Source organism: Microtus pennsylvanicus, chromosome 3 (genome assembly GCF_037038515.1).
Source record: "Microtus pennsylvanicus isolate mMicPen1 chromosome 3, mMicPen1.hap1, whole genome shotgun sequence".
Classification (NCBI taxonomy): Eukaryota; Metazoa; Chordata; class Mammalia; order Rodentia; family Cricetidae; genus Microtus; species Microtus pennsylvanicus.
In genome coordinates, this window is record NC_134581.1 from 30,563,601 (window position 1) to 30,577,431 (window position 13,831).

The window sequence follows — 13,831 nt, forward strand, 5'->3', positions numbered from 1 at the left end:
GGAGAATGTATGGAAAAACAAAACCAGATGTAGATTTTTTTAAAAAGTGGTTGTTTAAATTTACTACTCTCAGACATATAAGAAAATTATTTCAGGATTGTTTGTTTAATTGTGGCTCAATATACCACAATTATAGTGTTTCAAAGAAATAGGCTGGTGTTCTCAGTAACAGATGCCTGGCTCAGTTTTCAACTATTTCCAATTCAACATAATGAAGAAAGTCATCCTGATTTCTTTCCTTCTCTAAATGTAGAATTCAGTGGGCTTTGCTGTTGCTTTAGTGCTAGCAAATTTGAGAAACTATCCTCACTGCCTAAATCCAGAAGAGTCATCATCCATCAACAGCCACTTACGTTTTCCTCTCTCATCTTTTGAAACCATTATCTGTGCTTTTCCTAGGCAGGTCATGCCGCATAGATGAATGTGTACAGCATATCACCTGTGTGCTAGGTTTCTCTCAATCTGCACGTTTTTGTCTTCCATCCATGTTATAGCACACGTATAGACAAGTATCTCTGTGGCATTCTGACTGAAAAGTTTTCAGGTGCATAACCAGGAATGATACGGCAGTTCTGTTCAGCTTTTTGAGAAATACCATGATGATTTCTATCTTGGCTGCCTGAATTTACATATTCAGGCCACCAACAGTAAATTAAGACTCCTTTTCTACATCCTCTTTAGTAGAACTTGAGTTCAGTCCACAGAACCCAGAATGAAAAGAGAGAAACAACTTCCAAAGTGAGCCTTTACTTCCACACTCACTCTGGTACTCACTGCCCTGCCCTATAATGAAACTCTAAAAGTGTTTTGGGGTGTTTGTATTCCTCTTCTGAACTGTCCACTCGTGCCATTAGCCTGTTTGTTGATTAGATTTTTGTTCACTTTTTTATTATTCTAGATATTAATGCTCCATCTGATGTGCAGCCGGCAATATTTTCTACACTCTGTAGGCTGGCATCTTCTGCTGCTTGTGACCTTTGCTATGCAGAAGCTTTTTACTTGCATGCAATCCCATCTGTCCATTCTTGCAAGTGTCTCCTGTGCTACTAAAGCCCTTCTCATAGATGTGTTGCCTGTGCCTTTATCTTAAGTGTTTTTCTACAACAATTTCACCAAAGCCCCAATCATTTAATTTCTTTCCCTAGCATCATTTGTTAAAAGATACTGTCTCCACCCACCGGACCCCCCCCCTCCCAGTGTATGTTTGTGACAATGTTGTAATTTGGTGGCTACATCTCTGGATTTATCTCTAAATCCTCTATTCTACTGACTTATGTGATGGTTGTCAACTTGACACACTTCTAAGAGAAAACTTCATTGAGGAAATGTTTCCATCAGACTGGTCTGTGGGCATCCCTGTTGTCTATTTTCTTGGTTGGTAATTGATGTTGATGTGGGATGGCCCAGGCCAATGTGATCAGTGCTATCTTTGGGATGTAGACCTGGGTCGTCCTGGGCTTTGTACAAGGAAGGTAGCTTTGCAAGCCGGAGGAAATAAGCAGTCTTCCTCCAATGTCTCTACTTTAGTTCCTGCCTTGAGCTCCTACCCCGGCTTCCCATCTATGATGGAATGGTGGACTATGATCTGTAAACTGTAATAAATGCTTTATCTGTCAGCAATAGACAGTAAATTAGAACCACCTGTGTCTCTCTTTTTGCATGCCAGTATCATTCAATTTTTGTGACTACTTGTCTTTAATACAATTTAAGATTATGCATTTTGATACTTTCAGCATTGGTTTTTCTACTTGGGAAACTTTAAGTTGTTCTGACAGTTTTGCTTTTGTATGAATTTTAGGATTATATGTTCTAATTTTGGGAAGAATACATTGAGGTTTTGTTGGGGATTGTGCTTAACCTGAAAAACATTTCTAATAATACAGCCATATTTATAACATCAGCTCCCAATTTATGGTCATGAGAAGTCTTGTGTTTTCTTCCACTTCTTTCCTTCATGGCTTCACTTTTTGCAACTTTTAGGGGTTTTATCCTTATGTATTTTATTATATTGAAAGCATTGTGAATGGAATTTTTCCTGAAAAGCTATAATTGGTGTAAAGTAAGACAACCGGGTTTTTAATGTTGTCCTTACATCCTGATATTGTTCTGCAAATGTTTTTAGAGATAAGTGCTTCATGCTAGAATTCTTAGGGTCTTTTAAGTATAGAATCATGTCATCTGCAAATGGGAGTGTTTAGATTTTGTCCCTTTCTCTTTGTAGTCCTTGAATTTCTTTTTCTTGTTTTACTGCTCTAGCTTAGAGTTCAAGCATTATGCTGAATAAGATGGAGAGAGTGCGTGTATTTGTTTCAGATAAGAAAATACTCATTTTTTCTTTTGAGTATAATGCACATTATATATGGGCCCTATATAGCCATTATTATATTCAAAGGTTTCTTCTATTTGTGTTTTCATCAGGTTTTTTTTTAATCAAGAAAAAATGTTGAACTTTCAAAGACCTTTCGTGCATCTATATATCATTATATAACAAACATTTACTGAACACTTAGCTACATTACATCAATACCCCACTGTATCATAAGCAAACATGCTATCTTAAGTAAAAATGGGAACACTCTCTAAAGGATTTTGTGGAGGGCCTTGGGTTTAGCAACTCTAGTGCCAACAGCTATCTCAATCCTTAAATTACATACACACATCCCAGTCATGGAATCAAAGAGGTCTCGGATTAACCAATGCTGAGAAAAATCAGTACAAGGAAAACACAATCTCAGAGCTTGAAGAAGTGTCTTTAAGTGAAAAATAGCAAAAGATATCATCTTCTGTAAAACGAGTTGTGTAAAAGCTCAAATCCTTGTGAAGTAGACATTAAAGAAGTGTAGTTTTGAAGTAGACATCAAGGAAGAGTAGTTTTGAAGCTAAGGGAATCTCTAACATTCCAATCTCTAATAAAAAGCAGACTAATAAACAGTCATGAATGACAAAATCAATTCTCTAATACAATCTCAAAACGAAGCTATGAGATATACATCACTTTGTCTAGGAAGCATTTATCATATCAGCTTTGAGTACCAGCAGCTATAACTGAGGCTAGAAACAGACTTAAACACATATTGGTATTTTGGAGTATATTCATGCTAGTAAGAAAAGCAAATGGTCATTATAAAGTGTAGCATACTGATGTGGGTCGGGATGGGATTTACAACCACGTTAAAGTGCACGGAACTAGTGGGATTGTCAAGATGGCTTGATGAGAGAGCGTGTGGAGGAGAGGGGGAGCCAGGCGAGAATGGGGAAAACTAGCTTTTAAGGATAGGGATAGAGCTCTTGATAAAGTATAATTAAATGATGGAGAGTAGTATTTAAAAATGCTTTAAACTTAGAACTAAATGAGAGCAAAGGTGAGTAGCTATGGAAGAAGAATGAGGGACAGTTTGAGTTTATCATGAAGAATGTACTTTCATCTGCAAAAGGACTATTGTAAGAGTACCCTTACAATAATCAGTGATCCTCCTCAGAGTCTCAAAGCCCTTGGTTAAAGAATACTGATCACTATATTATGTGAAGGAGTTAATTACCATATCTTGTACTTTTAATATAAAAGCACTTGAAGCAATAAAAGTTCATGATCAATAGCCAGAAGAAAAGTAGAATTTATGTTAAGGACTTATTCAATATGATTAAATTTCTGTAGTTATATACCAATTTATACAAATGAGTGAGTTTTGTTATAAAGATGTATTAATCCACATTAAATATGAAGAAGAAAAAACGTGATAAAATTATGTGTAAGAAACTAGTAACCTATGTTTTTCGGAGTTGGAAATTGCCCTTAAGGGTTTTGACTGTTTCTGCAGGAAAACAAACTGAAACAAAGCAATCCATGTTCAAATTTGTGTAACCACAAGAGCTCACATTAATTTACAGAAAACTCTAGCATAAAGCCACCTACCAATGTCATTGCGAGAAAATGCCTATGGGATCTCCTTCTTAATAATTTTTAGTGTTACCATTGTTTTTTATTTCAAAAAACCATGACATTTTTTCTTCTCAAATGGATTCCACATAACAATGGTTTATTTATTAACTACTCTTTTAAAGAATAATTCTGGACAGCATTGCTTTTGGTTGGAGAATACATTCAGAACTAGAATGGAAATTTAAATTAAATTTGAATCTAAATAATTTCATTAAATCAAATTTTACAAGCATATTATTTCTGGTTTCTGTGAATTAGAAGAACACAATTCGTGTCATAAGAATTGACACGTCCCTGAGTTGTTGGTAACGGAGGTGCCAGAGGCTCTCGAAACAAATAGGTTTTTGTCATTGCTCTTGGTCCCTCAGCTGAACTTGATGGGGCAATCTTACTGCCAAAACACAAACCATATCCTTTGGATATAGACAGAGACACAGAAATCAAGCTGGAAGTGAAGTAGAAGCTTCTTCCCTGACAGTTGGTTTTCACACTGCCAGAAGGTGTTATACAAGCTGCTGGGACAGCCATTGACAGACATCAGTTGTCTTACCCAGCGAGGCACCCTGTGAGCTACAACACTGACTTTCCAGGAAAATGTGCTCACTGGCAAAGCAGAAGCATGATTGTCACGAGGAACAAGGAGGCATGATGCAAAAAGCCATCTTGCGTACACAGCACAGGTGTTGCCTTCATGAACCCACTGCACCTGTGGCTACCTGCTCATGAGACCTCACATCTCCCTGAGGAACTACTAGCAGTTAGTGGTTGCTGGGAAAAACAGTATCATGTTTTTATAGTTTATACTCTTGTAACTATGTAGCCTCCTCCTATCTTCATGCAAGCAATGCTAACCATACTCTGGGACACACACACACACACACACACACATGCACGCACAAACACGTGAACACACACACCAGATAGAGACTGAGAGAAAGTCAGAGGGAGAAACCCACAGAGGCAGAAAAGATGAGACTGAGACGCACACATACGGAGAAGGGTGAGAGAGATACCCAAGTAGGATGCGACTTCCAGGGAAACAAAAAGAAGATGGAGGGGTGACAAAGTATCACAGGTGAAAGCTACTGAGATTCACCATAATTCACAGGATCCACATGTGTGGAACTGTCAACCACTTTTGAAGGATATGGCCTAGCCCTTAGATGGCGATCACAGTGACTTTTTCCTGTAGGGACAGTTCATTAGCAGTGTATTTTCAACATTTTCAACCTACCTATTTAATTTGAAGGCTGCCTCCTGGGACTGAACAGGGCCTTCATTTGCTAGACAAGACTCTGCCAATGAGCTAAATCCCCGGTCTCACCTATTTCTGATATAAAGGAAAGCAAGTAATTCCCATAGTGACCAATTCTTACCAATGTTTACTTCTTGGAAATGGTATAGTTACTTCCTAATGTGACTATACTATCTAAAATTTCCTCTAGTACTGTGAGAACCCCTCCTCCCGAGTCTCCACCAATAGTCTTAAGACAAAAATCTATGCCAGTGCCTTAATCACTGTTTATAGCTATGTCTTTCTACGTCTCTGCCCCTTCCTGCCATTTACCAGAGCTTCATCAACACTTGTGTAACTTTACCAAATTATATACAACAAAGCCTGCTTTATTCAGTCGCAGCTACCCTCCAATCCCTGGTAGGGTCCGACAGCAGCACCCTCTGTGTTTCTACCATGCCCTCTTCATCTGTCCACTAGGAACATAGAGAATGTTATCCTTACTTTGACAACTTCCTTCCTCGGTGCCTCCACAGCACAGCCTGTGATCACAGGAATATATTAAAAGTGACACTCTCTCAACATTCGGTACATATTTGCTGAATCAGATGTTTACTGAGAAAGTAACCTTAACTGTCGCTATGGTGTTCGGGAGGAGAGTTATTCTTAAAACTTTACCTTACCTGGCACAAAATGAGAATTGTAGTCAGGAGGGGCATCGGGCACTGCAGTTGGTGATATTATCTGCTTTTCCATCTCTCCTGCAGGCTGCTCAGGGTCTATGGGGACCACACCTTGAGGAAGAGAGGAACAACCCACACAGTAAGTGATAGCATGATTGTAAAATGTACTCTTTTCCTCTTACAAGTACCAGCCAATACACTCATATTTCTTAGGAAAAATATCTACTTATAAGTTTCATAAATTTTACATTGACTGAAGTTTAGAAAATGAGGCCAAGCATCAGCCTGAGCTTTCCTGTTCCTGCTTCAGCTGACCTTCTGCTGACTCCTGCATGCAGTTAGTCCATCACAGACGATCGTGATTCACTCTCTTATTATGTGGGAAACACTGGAAATAGAAAGCTGATTCTTCATAGTCTTTTGGGAATACGGTGTCTAAGTTCAAAACATTAAATAAATAAATTCTCACTCGCTAAGAATTTAATATAGTCATAAACACATCAGTCAGAGTTGGCACAGCCCACACCTGTAATGGCCCACATTCTTATTGTATTTTTCCAAAAGCCACTTGGTCACAGTGTCCCGGTGGTTGCTGCGAGGGTAATAAAGAAGCCAGTTCATGGTATTATAATTTGCTCTCTTGATATTAAAGGAAATCCATACTTGACTCACTATAAGGAGGGGGAGTCTCAATTTTATAAACAACTGATTGAATTTTACATCAGAGGAAACAAAAGACTGTAGCGTGATGTTTCTCTTCTTATACCCAACAAGGAGAGCCAACATTTCGCTCTCCCACATCCAGATCAAAGGCCCCAGCTCTTTCTGTCTGCATTAGCTCTCCCATTTTTCTTTTGTTTCATTTGAGTTATTCTCAACATTTCAAGACCTTTCAGGTCTGTGTGCAAACACGAGCTGCTTTTACTCCTCTTCCAGAGGGTTATATGTACAAAGAACGTCCACACAAATATACCGAAATGCTAACTAGTTAAATATTTCAGAATAAAATAGACCTATTCAAAGAAAACAATCTCATAATTCACATGTGAAACAAAACATTAAAAACTAGTAAAAGGGCTGGAGTGAGGGCTCAGCAGTTGAGTCCTTATTGCTTTTGCAGCCCTCATTTTGCTTTTTCCAGGTTCAGATCCCAGCAACCATACTAGGCTGCTCACAACTGTCTGTAGCACCAGCTTAATGGGGAACAGATACATATGGCCTCCATGAGCACCAGAATTCACATGTGTAAACCCAAACACACGCACACACACACATACACACACCTTAAAATAATAAAATAAAGTTTAAGAAATTAATAAAATTGTACCTGACATTTTTATGAATTCCAATTAAACCTGTAAAATAAAATACGTTAATGAATTTATGTATGCAAATACAATATATGTGTACAACAACAGAGATAGCAGAAAGTTTACAAATTCATAGAGACCAAACAACTCACTACTGAGTGAAAAATTGGTCAAGATAGAAATAAAGAAGAAAATTTAAAACTTTTTATAATTGAATGAAAATGAAAACACAATATATCCAAACCTAAGGGACACAATGAAGTCAGTTCTAAAAAGCAAGGTTTTAGCACTAAGTGGTTACATTAAAAACAGAAGAAGAAAGAAGAACAGGAAGGGAGGGAGGGAGGGAGTTATATCAAAATCAGATAAAAAAATTAAATAGACCTGCAACCCCTAGTAAAAGAGAAACAGTCATTAAGAGTCTATCAATCAAAAAAAGAAAAAAAACGCTTAAATAGAATATGCAGGTCTCTTCCTATGCTCATATTTAGCTTCATATGTCACAAGGATCCAAGACAGTTGAATATGTTATTGTTTTAACAGTTCTCAGGAAGTGCCTGGGCCTTATTTAATGGAGGAAGCTCTGTTAGGCCTTAAGTTAAGTGCATTAAGGGCATTTACTAGGTCTTTAAAAAGATATCCCTAATTGGTCTTAAAAAGGGAAGTTTGCTAGGGCTTGCTGCCATCCGAATTATTATTTTCTTTCACTTCCATTGAAAGCGATAGTTATTAAACTTTTGTTGTTACATATGCAGTTTAGTGCTAGATAGCAACAAGCCAATGTGGTTGGTTTTGTTCTGGGTTCTAAACCCTGTCTCAGTGACAGGTTTATTCTTGTTATACATGGTGACCCCTCAGATCACACTGGAGGTTACATGGGGGGGGTGACTCAATGTGTAGTCTGGTCATGCCAGAAAGACACATCACATGTTTAGAGGGTTAGAATGTTCCTATTTGACTGACTGCTAGGGAGGTGGGGGACTAGGTGGCTGGACTTAGTCCAACTCAAAGCCAAGGATTTTAGCTCTCATGCCTAAGTACTGAAACCCCAATATAAGCTGCACTGAGGCTCAAGTCAGCTTCCTAGCTAGTAAATCCCAAAGTGTCAGGAAAGCAATCACTGCAATTCCACTGGGTGAAGAGGTGAAGGTTTTGCTTAGGGCAACAATCCAACCTTTACACACACCCTATATGTGTAAGTGAAGACCGTAAAAGAGGCATGGCGGTTGTGCGGAGGTCAGAGAAAAAACTTTCAAAAGTCAGTGCCTTCTTCTACAGTGTGTGTTCCAGGGACTGAACTCAGGTCCTCAGGTTCAAGCAGAAAGCACTCAAACTCACTGAACCATTTGCCAGCCCCTCCCTCATGTGTGTTTTATTTATCTAATTTTGATTCGTGTTCTTAGATTAAATCTTTACTCACTTGTAGAGGGCTGTCCTGAGTCCTGTGAGTTGTTACAGAAAAGGACACCCCTGAAGGGGTGTGGGGACTCATGAGACTGTCAAGAGTGTTGTAAGTGATCTGGAATCCTCGAACTCGTGTCAAATGCCTAGTGGGAGGGAAGTCTTGTGGGCTGTGAAAGTGCAGAGTCGGTATTGACTCTGGGTAGTCAATGTCAGAACTAAATTGAAATAAGTACCCAGATAACTGAAAAGGTTACTAGCCCACTTTGACTATAGGGATATAATCAGGAACACAGGGCAAGAAACTTCTAGTTTGTTTCTGGTACTCCTGGTTTCATATTATTTCAGAGTAGCCTGAAATATGGGGGCAGACACTTGGTTGTCATCAGAGCTTGCATGCCTTGTGGTTCTGGTTTGGGCAGGCAAGGGTTACTCTAGAGAACTCCCAATAATGTTTCCCAGAACCTAACAAAGACCTGGAGAACTAAACAAGATAGAACAGTGCCCAGTGTGAGACTGAGTGCTGGGTTACGTCCACTCAAGAGCTAACTAAAAGTCACAGAAAATAAAGCTGGCATTGAAGCCACACACTCAGAAGCTGGCCAGGGAGACAGACCTCAAACCAAGTGCATGAACTGCCTGGCAAAAGAGAGACTGCTGACTTTCTCCCTGGAGTTTAATAAGACTCGGATTGCCCTAAATCATACTCAAAATACCCAGGGAACAACATAAAATTAAAGCACAAAAAGATCCAGACAAGGTCAACTTCTAGAAAATAATATCAAAATACGTTAATGCTGGTGTGATATCAATGTTGACTTTCCTGAAAAATAATATAGGTATTTTTCTTTTTTGATTTTTGAGACAGGGTTTCTCCGTAGCTTTTGGTTCCTGTCCTGGAACTAGCTCTTGTAGACCAGGCTGGCCTCAAACTCACAGAGATCTGCCTGCCTCTGCCTCCTGAGTGCTGGGATTAAAGGTGTGCACCACCACTGCCCAGCTTAATATAGGTATTTTTAAAATGCTCCAGAGCCTAGAGATGGCTTGCTGGGTGAAGGAGCTTGCCACACAAACATGATGACCTGAGTTTGAGTTCCAGAACCCACACAAAGGTGGCAGAAGAAACTGACTCCACAAGGTTACCCTTTGGTCTCCACATGTGTGCCCTGGGCACAGGATCCCCCCCACCATCACACACACATAAACACTTATCTTGTACACAAATGCTAAAACATTTAAAAATGGTCCAGAAAGTCTGTAAAGACTGAAAGTCTCAGCAAAGAAATGAAAGATATGGAAGAGTAGACATAAGTTTTAGAACCAAGATAATACAAAAAAAAATCTAAACATAATAGGATGAAATCAATAGTCAAATGGAGACTGTGAAAAAGCTACTAACTTAATAGCCAGTCAGTGAGTGAAAATTATTCAGCCAAACAGAGAAACTATAAGAAAAACAAACAAACAGACTCATTATAGAAAAAGAAATGATCATGACCAAGGGTGGAACTCAACAGTAGAATGAATTCTCAAGGTGGGTGCGGTCCTGAGTTTGAGCCATGCCCTGCACCATGGCAGTTTTGCCTATTTGTTTTCTAAATGTCATATTATAATATACGCACTATAGAAAACACACACACAGAGTTTAGCTTAACTAAATGACACAGGCCTTCCTAGAAAGACACACCACTAATAGCGACTTGGTAAAAACAGAAAACCTAAACAGAATCACAGTGAAACAATGAGTCAGCATTGAAGAATATTCCCACATTGAAGAATCTTGGGAAACCAAGAATACAGGATTCGTCTGATAAACCACAAAGTTCCTTTAAAAAAAAAAGGATGAATGAATACCAAGCTTTTACAAATCTCCCAGAAGAATGATTGCATCCCAATTAACTTGGTCAACTCAGAGTGACCCTGATATAACCAGACTCAGAAACTATGAAAAGAGAGCTATATTAACACTTTTTAAGCACTTAAACCCTCAAAGTCAACAAAATACTACAGAACAAACTCTAGCCATATCATTATAGTACACTATAACCATGTGGGATTTATCTCAACAACTATACAGATTTTATTTAATTGAATATACTTCCTTATTATATTTTCTTAAAAATTTTTATTTATATATATTCTTTTTATAACCAGAAATATAATTTTAATATAAAATCAGCAACTGTACCATATTATTAAAATGAAAAGCAAAACTTCATTCAATCTCAATAGAGCCCTGAAAAACTTCTAAAGGATCCAATTTTCTTTTTTGGTTAAAAATGTATAAAGCCAACCATTCAAAACGTAGAAAGAGAACAGCATCCTTATTTTCTGAAAAATAATCCAGACTGGAAGCAAGCTGTAACCTGCATGACGGCTGATACTGTCGCATGCTGGCTGGGAGAGCACCTCACAACAAAACATAAACTAAGAATCCGTGGAAGCATAGACACAAATGGCTTTGCAAGAACCATAAAATGTTTACAGCACAATCTGTAATATTACAATCTAGTTTGTCAAAATACAAAAAGGAGAAAATATGTCAAAAATAAACCCCATTTCTTCTTTACATTATCTACAATTGGTATATTATAGTCTAAACTTAAAAGAAAACAAAGGGAAAACAAAGCTGCCAATGCATTCCTTCACAGTGAATTCCAAAAGAAGTAATCCTTAGAGTTTACCAGACAGGAAAGTTTAAAGCATACCCCTCATATAACTTTCTCCATCGATCTTACTCCAGTTTCGTGGCTTCTGGGGTATGAAGTGTTGGTCGTTTGATGGGTTTCTCTGTGATGAGAAAACTAGTAGTGGAGGGACTGGATGCTGAATCAATTAAGAGTCACTACAGGGCCCAGGCAGCACATCCCACAGTTCTGTAGTGGAAGAGGTGCTCGTGTGGGGGCTGGAGCTGAGAAATTACCCAATGCAGGCAGTGTAGATAGGGGTTTCTTTTTATCGTCAAGATAAAAGTGGCAGTTATGTAGATAAACTCACCAGAATTATATGCATAACGGATATTCCTAAAACTTCACCACATAAATGAAACCTGACAAGAAACTGAAGAAGCCGCTTGTTAATGAACAAATGAAAAGCATCGAAAAAAAAATCAAATATTGGCGTCGCATTGATAACCTAAAATATTCCTTATCTTACTCACACCGTGTATCCTCCCAAAGAAAAGTGTAGAGTTGACTATTTCCTTCCCAAAATAAGGGTGTGGTGATATGGAAGCAGAGTGAGTGTCAAATCCACAGACAATCATTAATACTAAACCGATACAAACTGTTTGACAAGATGATTCGTTCTTTTCACACACTTGGTATGTACTCATTCACATAGATATTAGATATAAAGCAAAGCATAGCCAGATCACAATCCACAGATTCAGAGAACTTAGGTAACAAAGAGGACACTATGAGTGATGTATGGATCACCCAGGGAAGGGGAAATATATAAGATCTCCTGGGTAAACTGGGAGCAGGAGATGATAGAGCAGAAGAGATGGGGAATGAGAACATGAGCGAACAGGAGAGTCGAGTTGGGGGAGGGATAGGGTGGGAGAGCAATGAAACAGATATCTTGATGGAGGGAGTCATTATGGAGTTACAGAGAAACTAGGTGCTAGGGAAACTCCCAGGAACCCACAAGGATGACCCCAACTAACACCCTAAGCAATAGAGGAGAGGGTGTCTGAACTCGTCTTCCCCTATAATGGGGAAGAATGGTGACTACCCCAACTGTCATTATAGAGCCTTCATTCAGTAACTGGGGGAAGCAAACGCAGAGATCCACAACCAAGCACCGGGCCGAGCTCCTGGAGTCTAGTCGAAAAAAAGAAAGGATTATATGAGCAAGGGGAGTCAAGATCATGATGGGAAAATTTAGAGACAGCTGAACCAAGCACGTGGGAACTCATAGGTCTAAACTGACAGCTGTGGCGCCTGCATGGGACTGAAGGCCCTCTGCATGTGGGCAAGAGTTGTGCTGCTTAGTCTGTTTGAGGGACTCCTGGCAGTGGGTCCCTGGTACATGAGTTTTTTGGAGCCCATTCCCTATGGTGGAATGCCTTGCTCTGCCTTGATGCAAGGGAGAGGGGCTTGATCCTGCCTTTACTTAATGTGCCAGGATTTGTTGACTCCCCACGGGAGGCCTTGTCCTTTTGGAGGAATATGGAATGGGGGATGTGTTGGGGGGAGGTGAGGGGCTAGAGGAGTTGTGGGAGGGGAACAGTGGTTGGTATGTAAAATGAATAAAAATAAAAATAAAGAAAGTAAAGGCAAAAAAGATAATTTGTTCTTTTCATTTTTGCTTTCAAATTGGGGAGTGTTTTTATTATACACAGTGTACAGAAATATTCTCACTACATTTATATAGAACATTGTATTAGGTCCTTTTATATAAGGATCAAAACGTAGCTTAGTGCACTCTCAGGAGTATTGCCAAGTCATGACTGCATTGTTTTCTGGCTAGGTAAACAGAAAGGCACGTGGCTTACTTTAGAAAACCTTGAAAAGCTACTTGTACTAAAGAGACCTTTTAAAGCATACACGATCTGAAAGCACTTACACAAGCAGTTAAGCAATTGCATAAAACAAACTCACTCCCCATTTCTCATCTGTATATTGAACCTTTTGTGATTCACCTATATGTATTTCTGTGTAGTTTTGTGTATATAATATATATTGTGTATGTGAGTGTGGGTGTGTGGTTTATCTTTTCGTAGAGAGGAGTATCTTCCATATTTTGTCTTAGTAAAATGTCTATTCTCATTTTATAGAACTATTCTCATTTAATAACTGAATGTATTTGACTGACTGGTGGATTAACAGTGAAATTTTAAATTATTTCAAAATTTATTCTATAACAAACAATTGATACAAACTTATGTAGACAACTCTGTATATCAATGTCTTAAATTCAGAAGTAAAATATTTGTGCACTTTAAACACTGTTAAATTGATATCCAAAGACTTTAAACTAATTCACACGCTGGATGAAAAATGGACAATCTTCCACAGTTTTTGTTGTTGTCAATCTTGAGGAAAAGAAGATTTGACTTCATTTCCAGGTATCTTGTAATGGAGGAGGGTGCGTAGCTTTAATTGCATATGGAAGTCATTTCCACCTCCACTGCAGGAAATGCCTCATTTGTCATTTGCTCATTTTCTGTTTATTAATTTTCATTTCTTTGTCATTTATAGGAAGGATATTAACATTTTATTTCATATTAAAACTTTTTCCTAAAGTTTTTTTTTCTCAT

At 38.5% G+C, this 13,831-nt stretch overlaps 1 protein-coding gene across 5 annotated transcripts in view; it reads right to left on the minus strand.

Annotated features, from left to right (window-relative positions):
• The window catches only part of Plscr4 (phospholipid scramblase 4), a 29,460-nt gene that overhangs the window by 13,543 nt on the left and 2,086 nt on the right, over positions 1-13,831 (minus strand). For 2 of the 5 annotated variants that reach the window (XM_075964998.1, XM_075964995.1), the window contains exons 2-3: positions 7,185-7,212; positions 5,858-5,968 (exon numbers count right to left, since the gene is read on the minus strand). In XM_075964998.1, coding sequence (XP_075821113.1) covers positions 5,858-5,893 — 36 coding nt within the window. In that variant the 5' untranslated portion in view covers positions 5,894-5,968; positions 7,185-7,212. Of the gene's footprint in view, positions 1-5,857; positions 5,969-6,172; positions 6,246-7,184; positions 7,213-11,276; positions 11,387-11,565; positions 11,629-13,831 lie in introns of those variants that run through there. The other 3 variants (XM_075964996.1, XM_075964994.1, XM_075964997.1) reach the window with 3 other exon arrangements.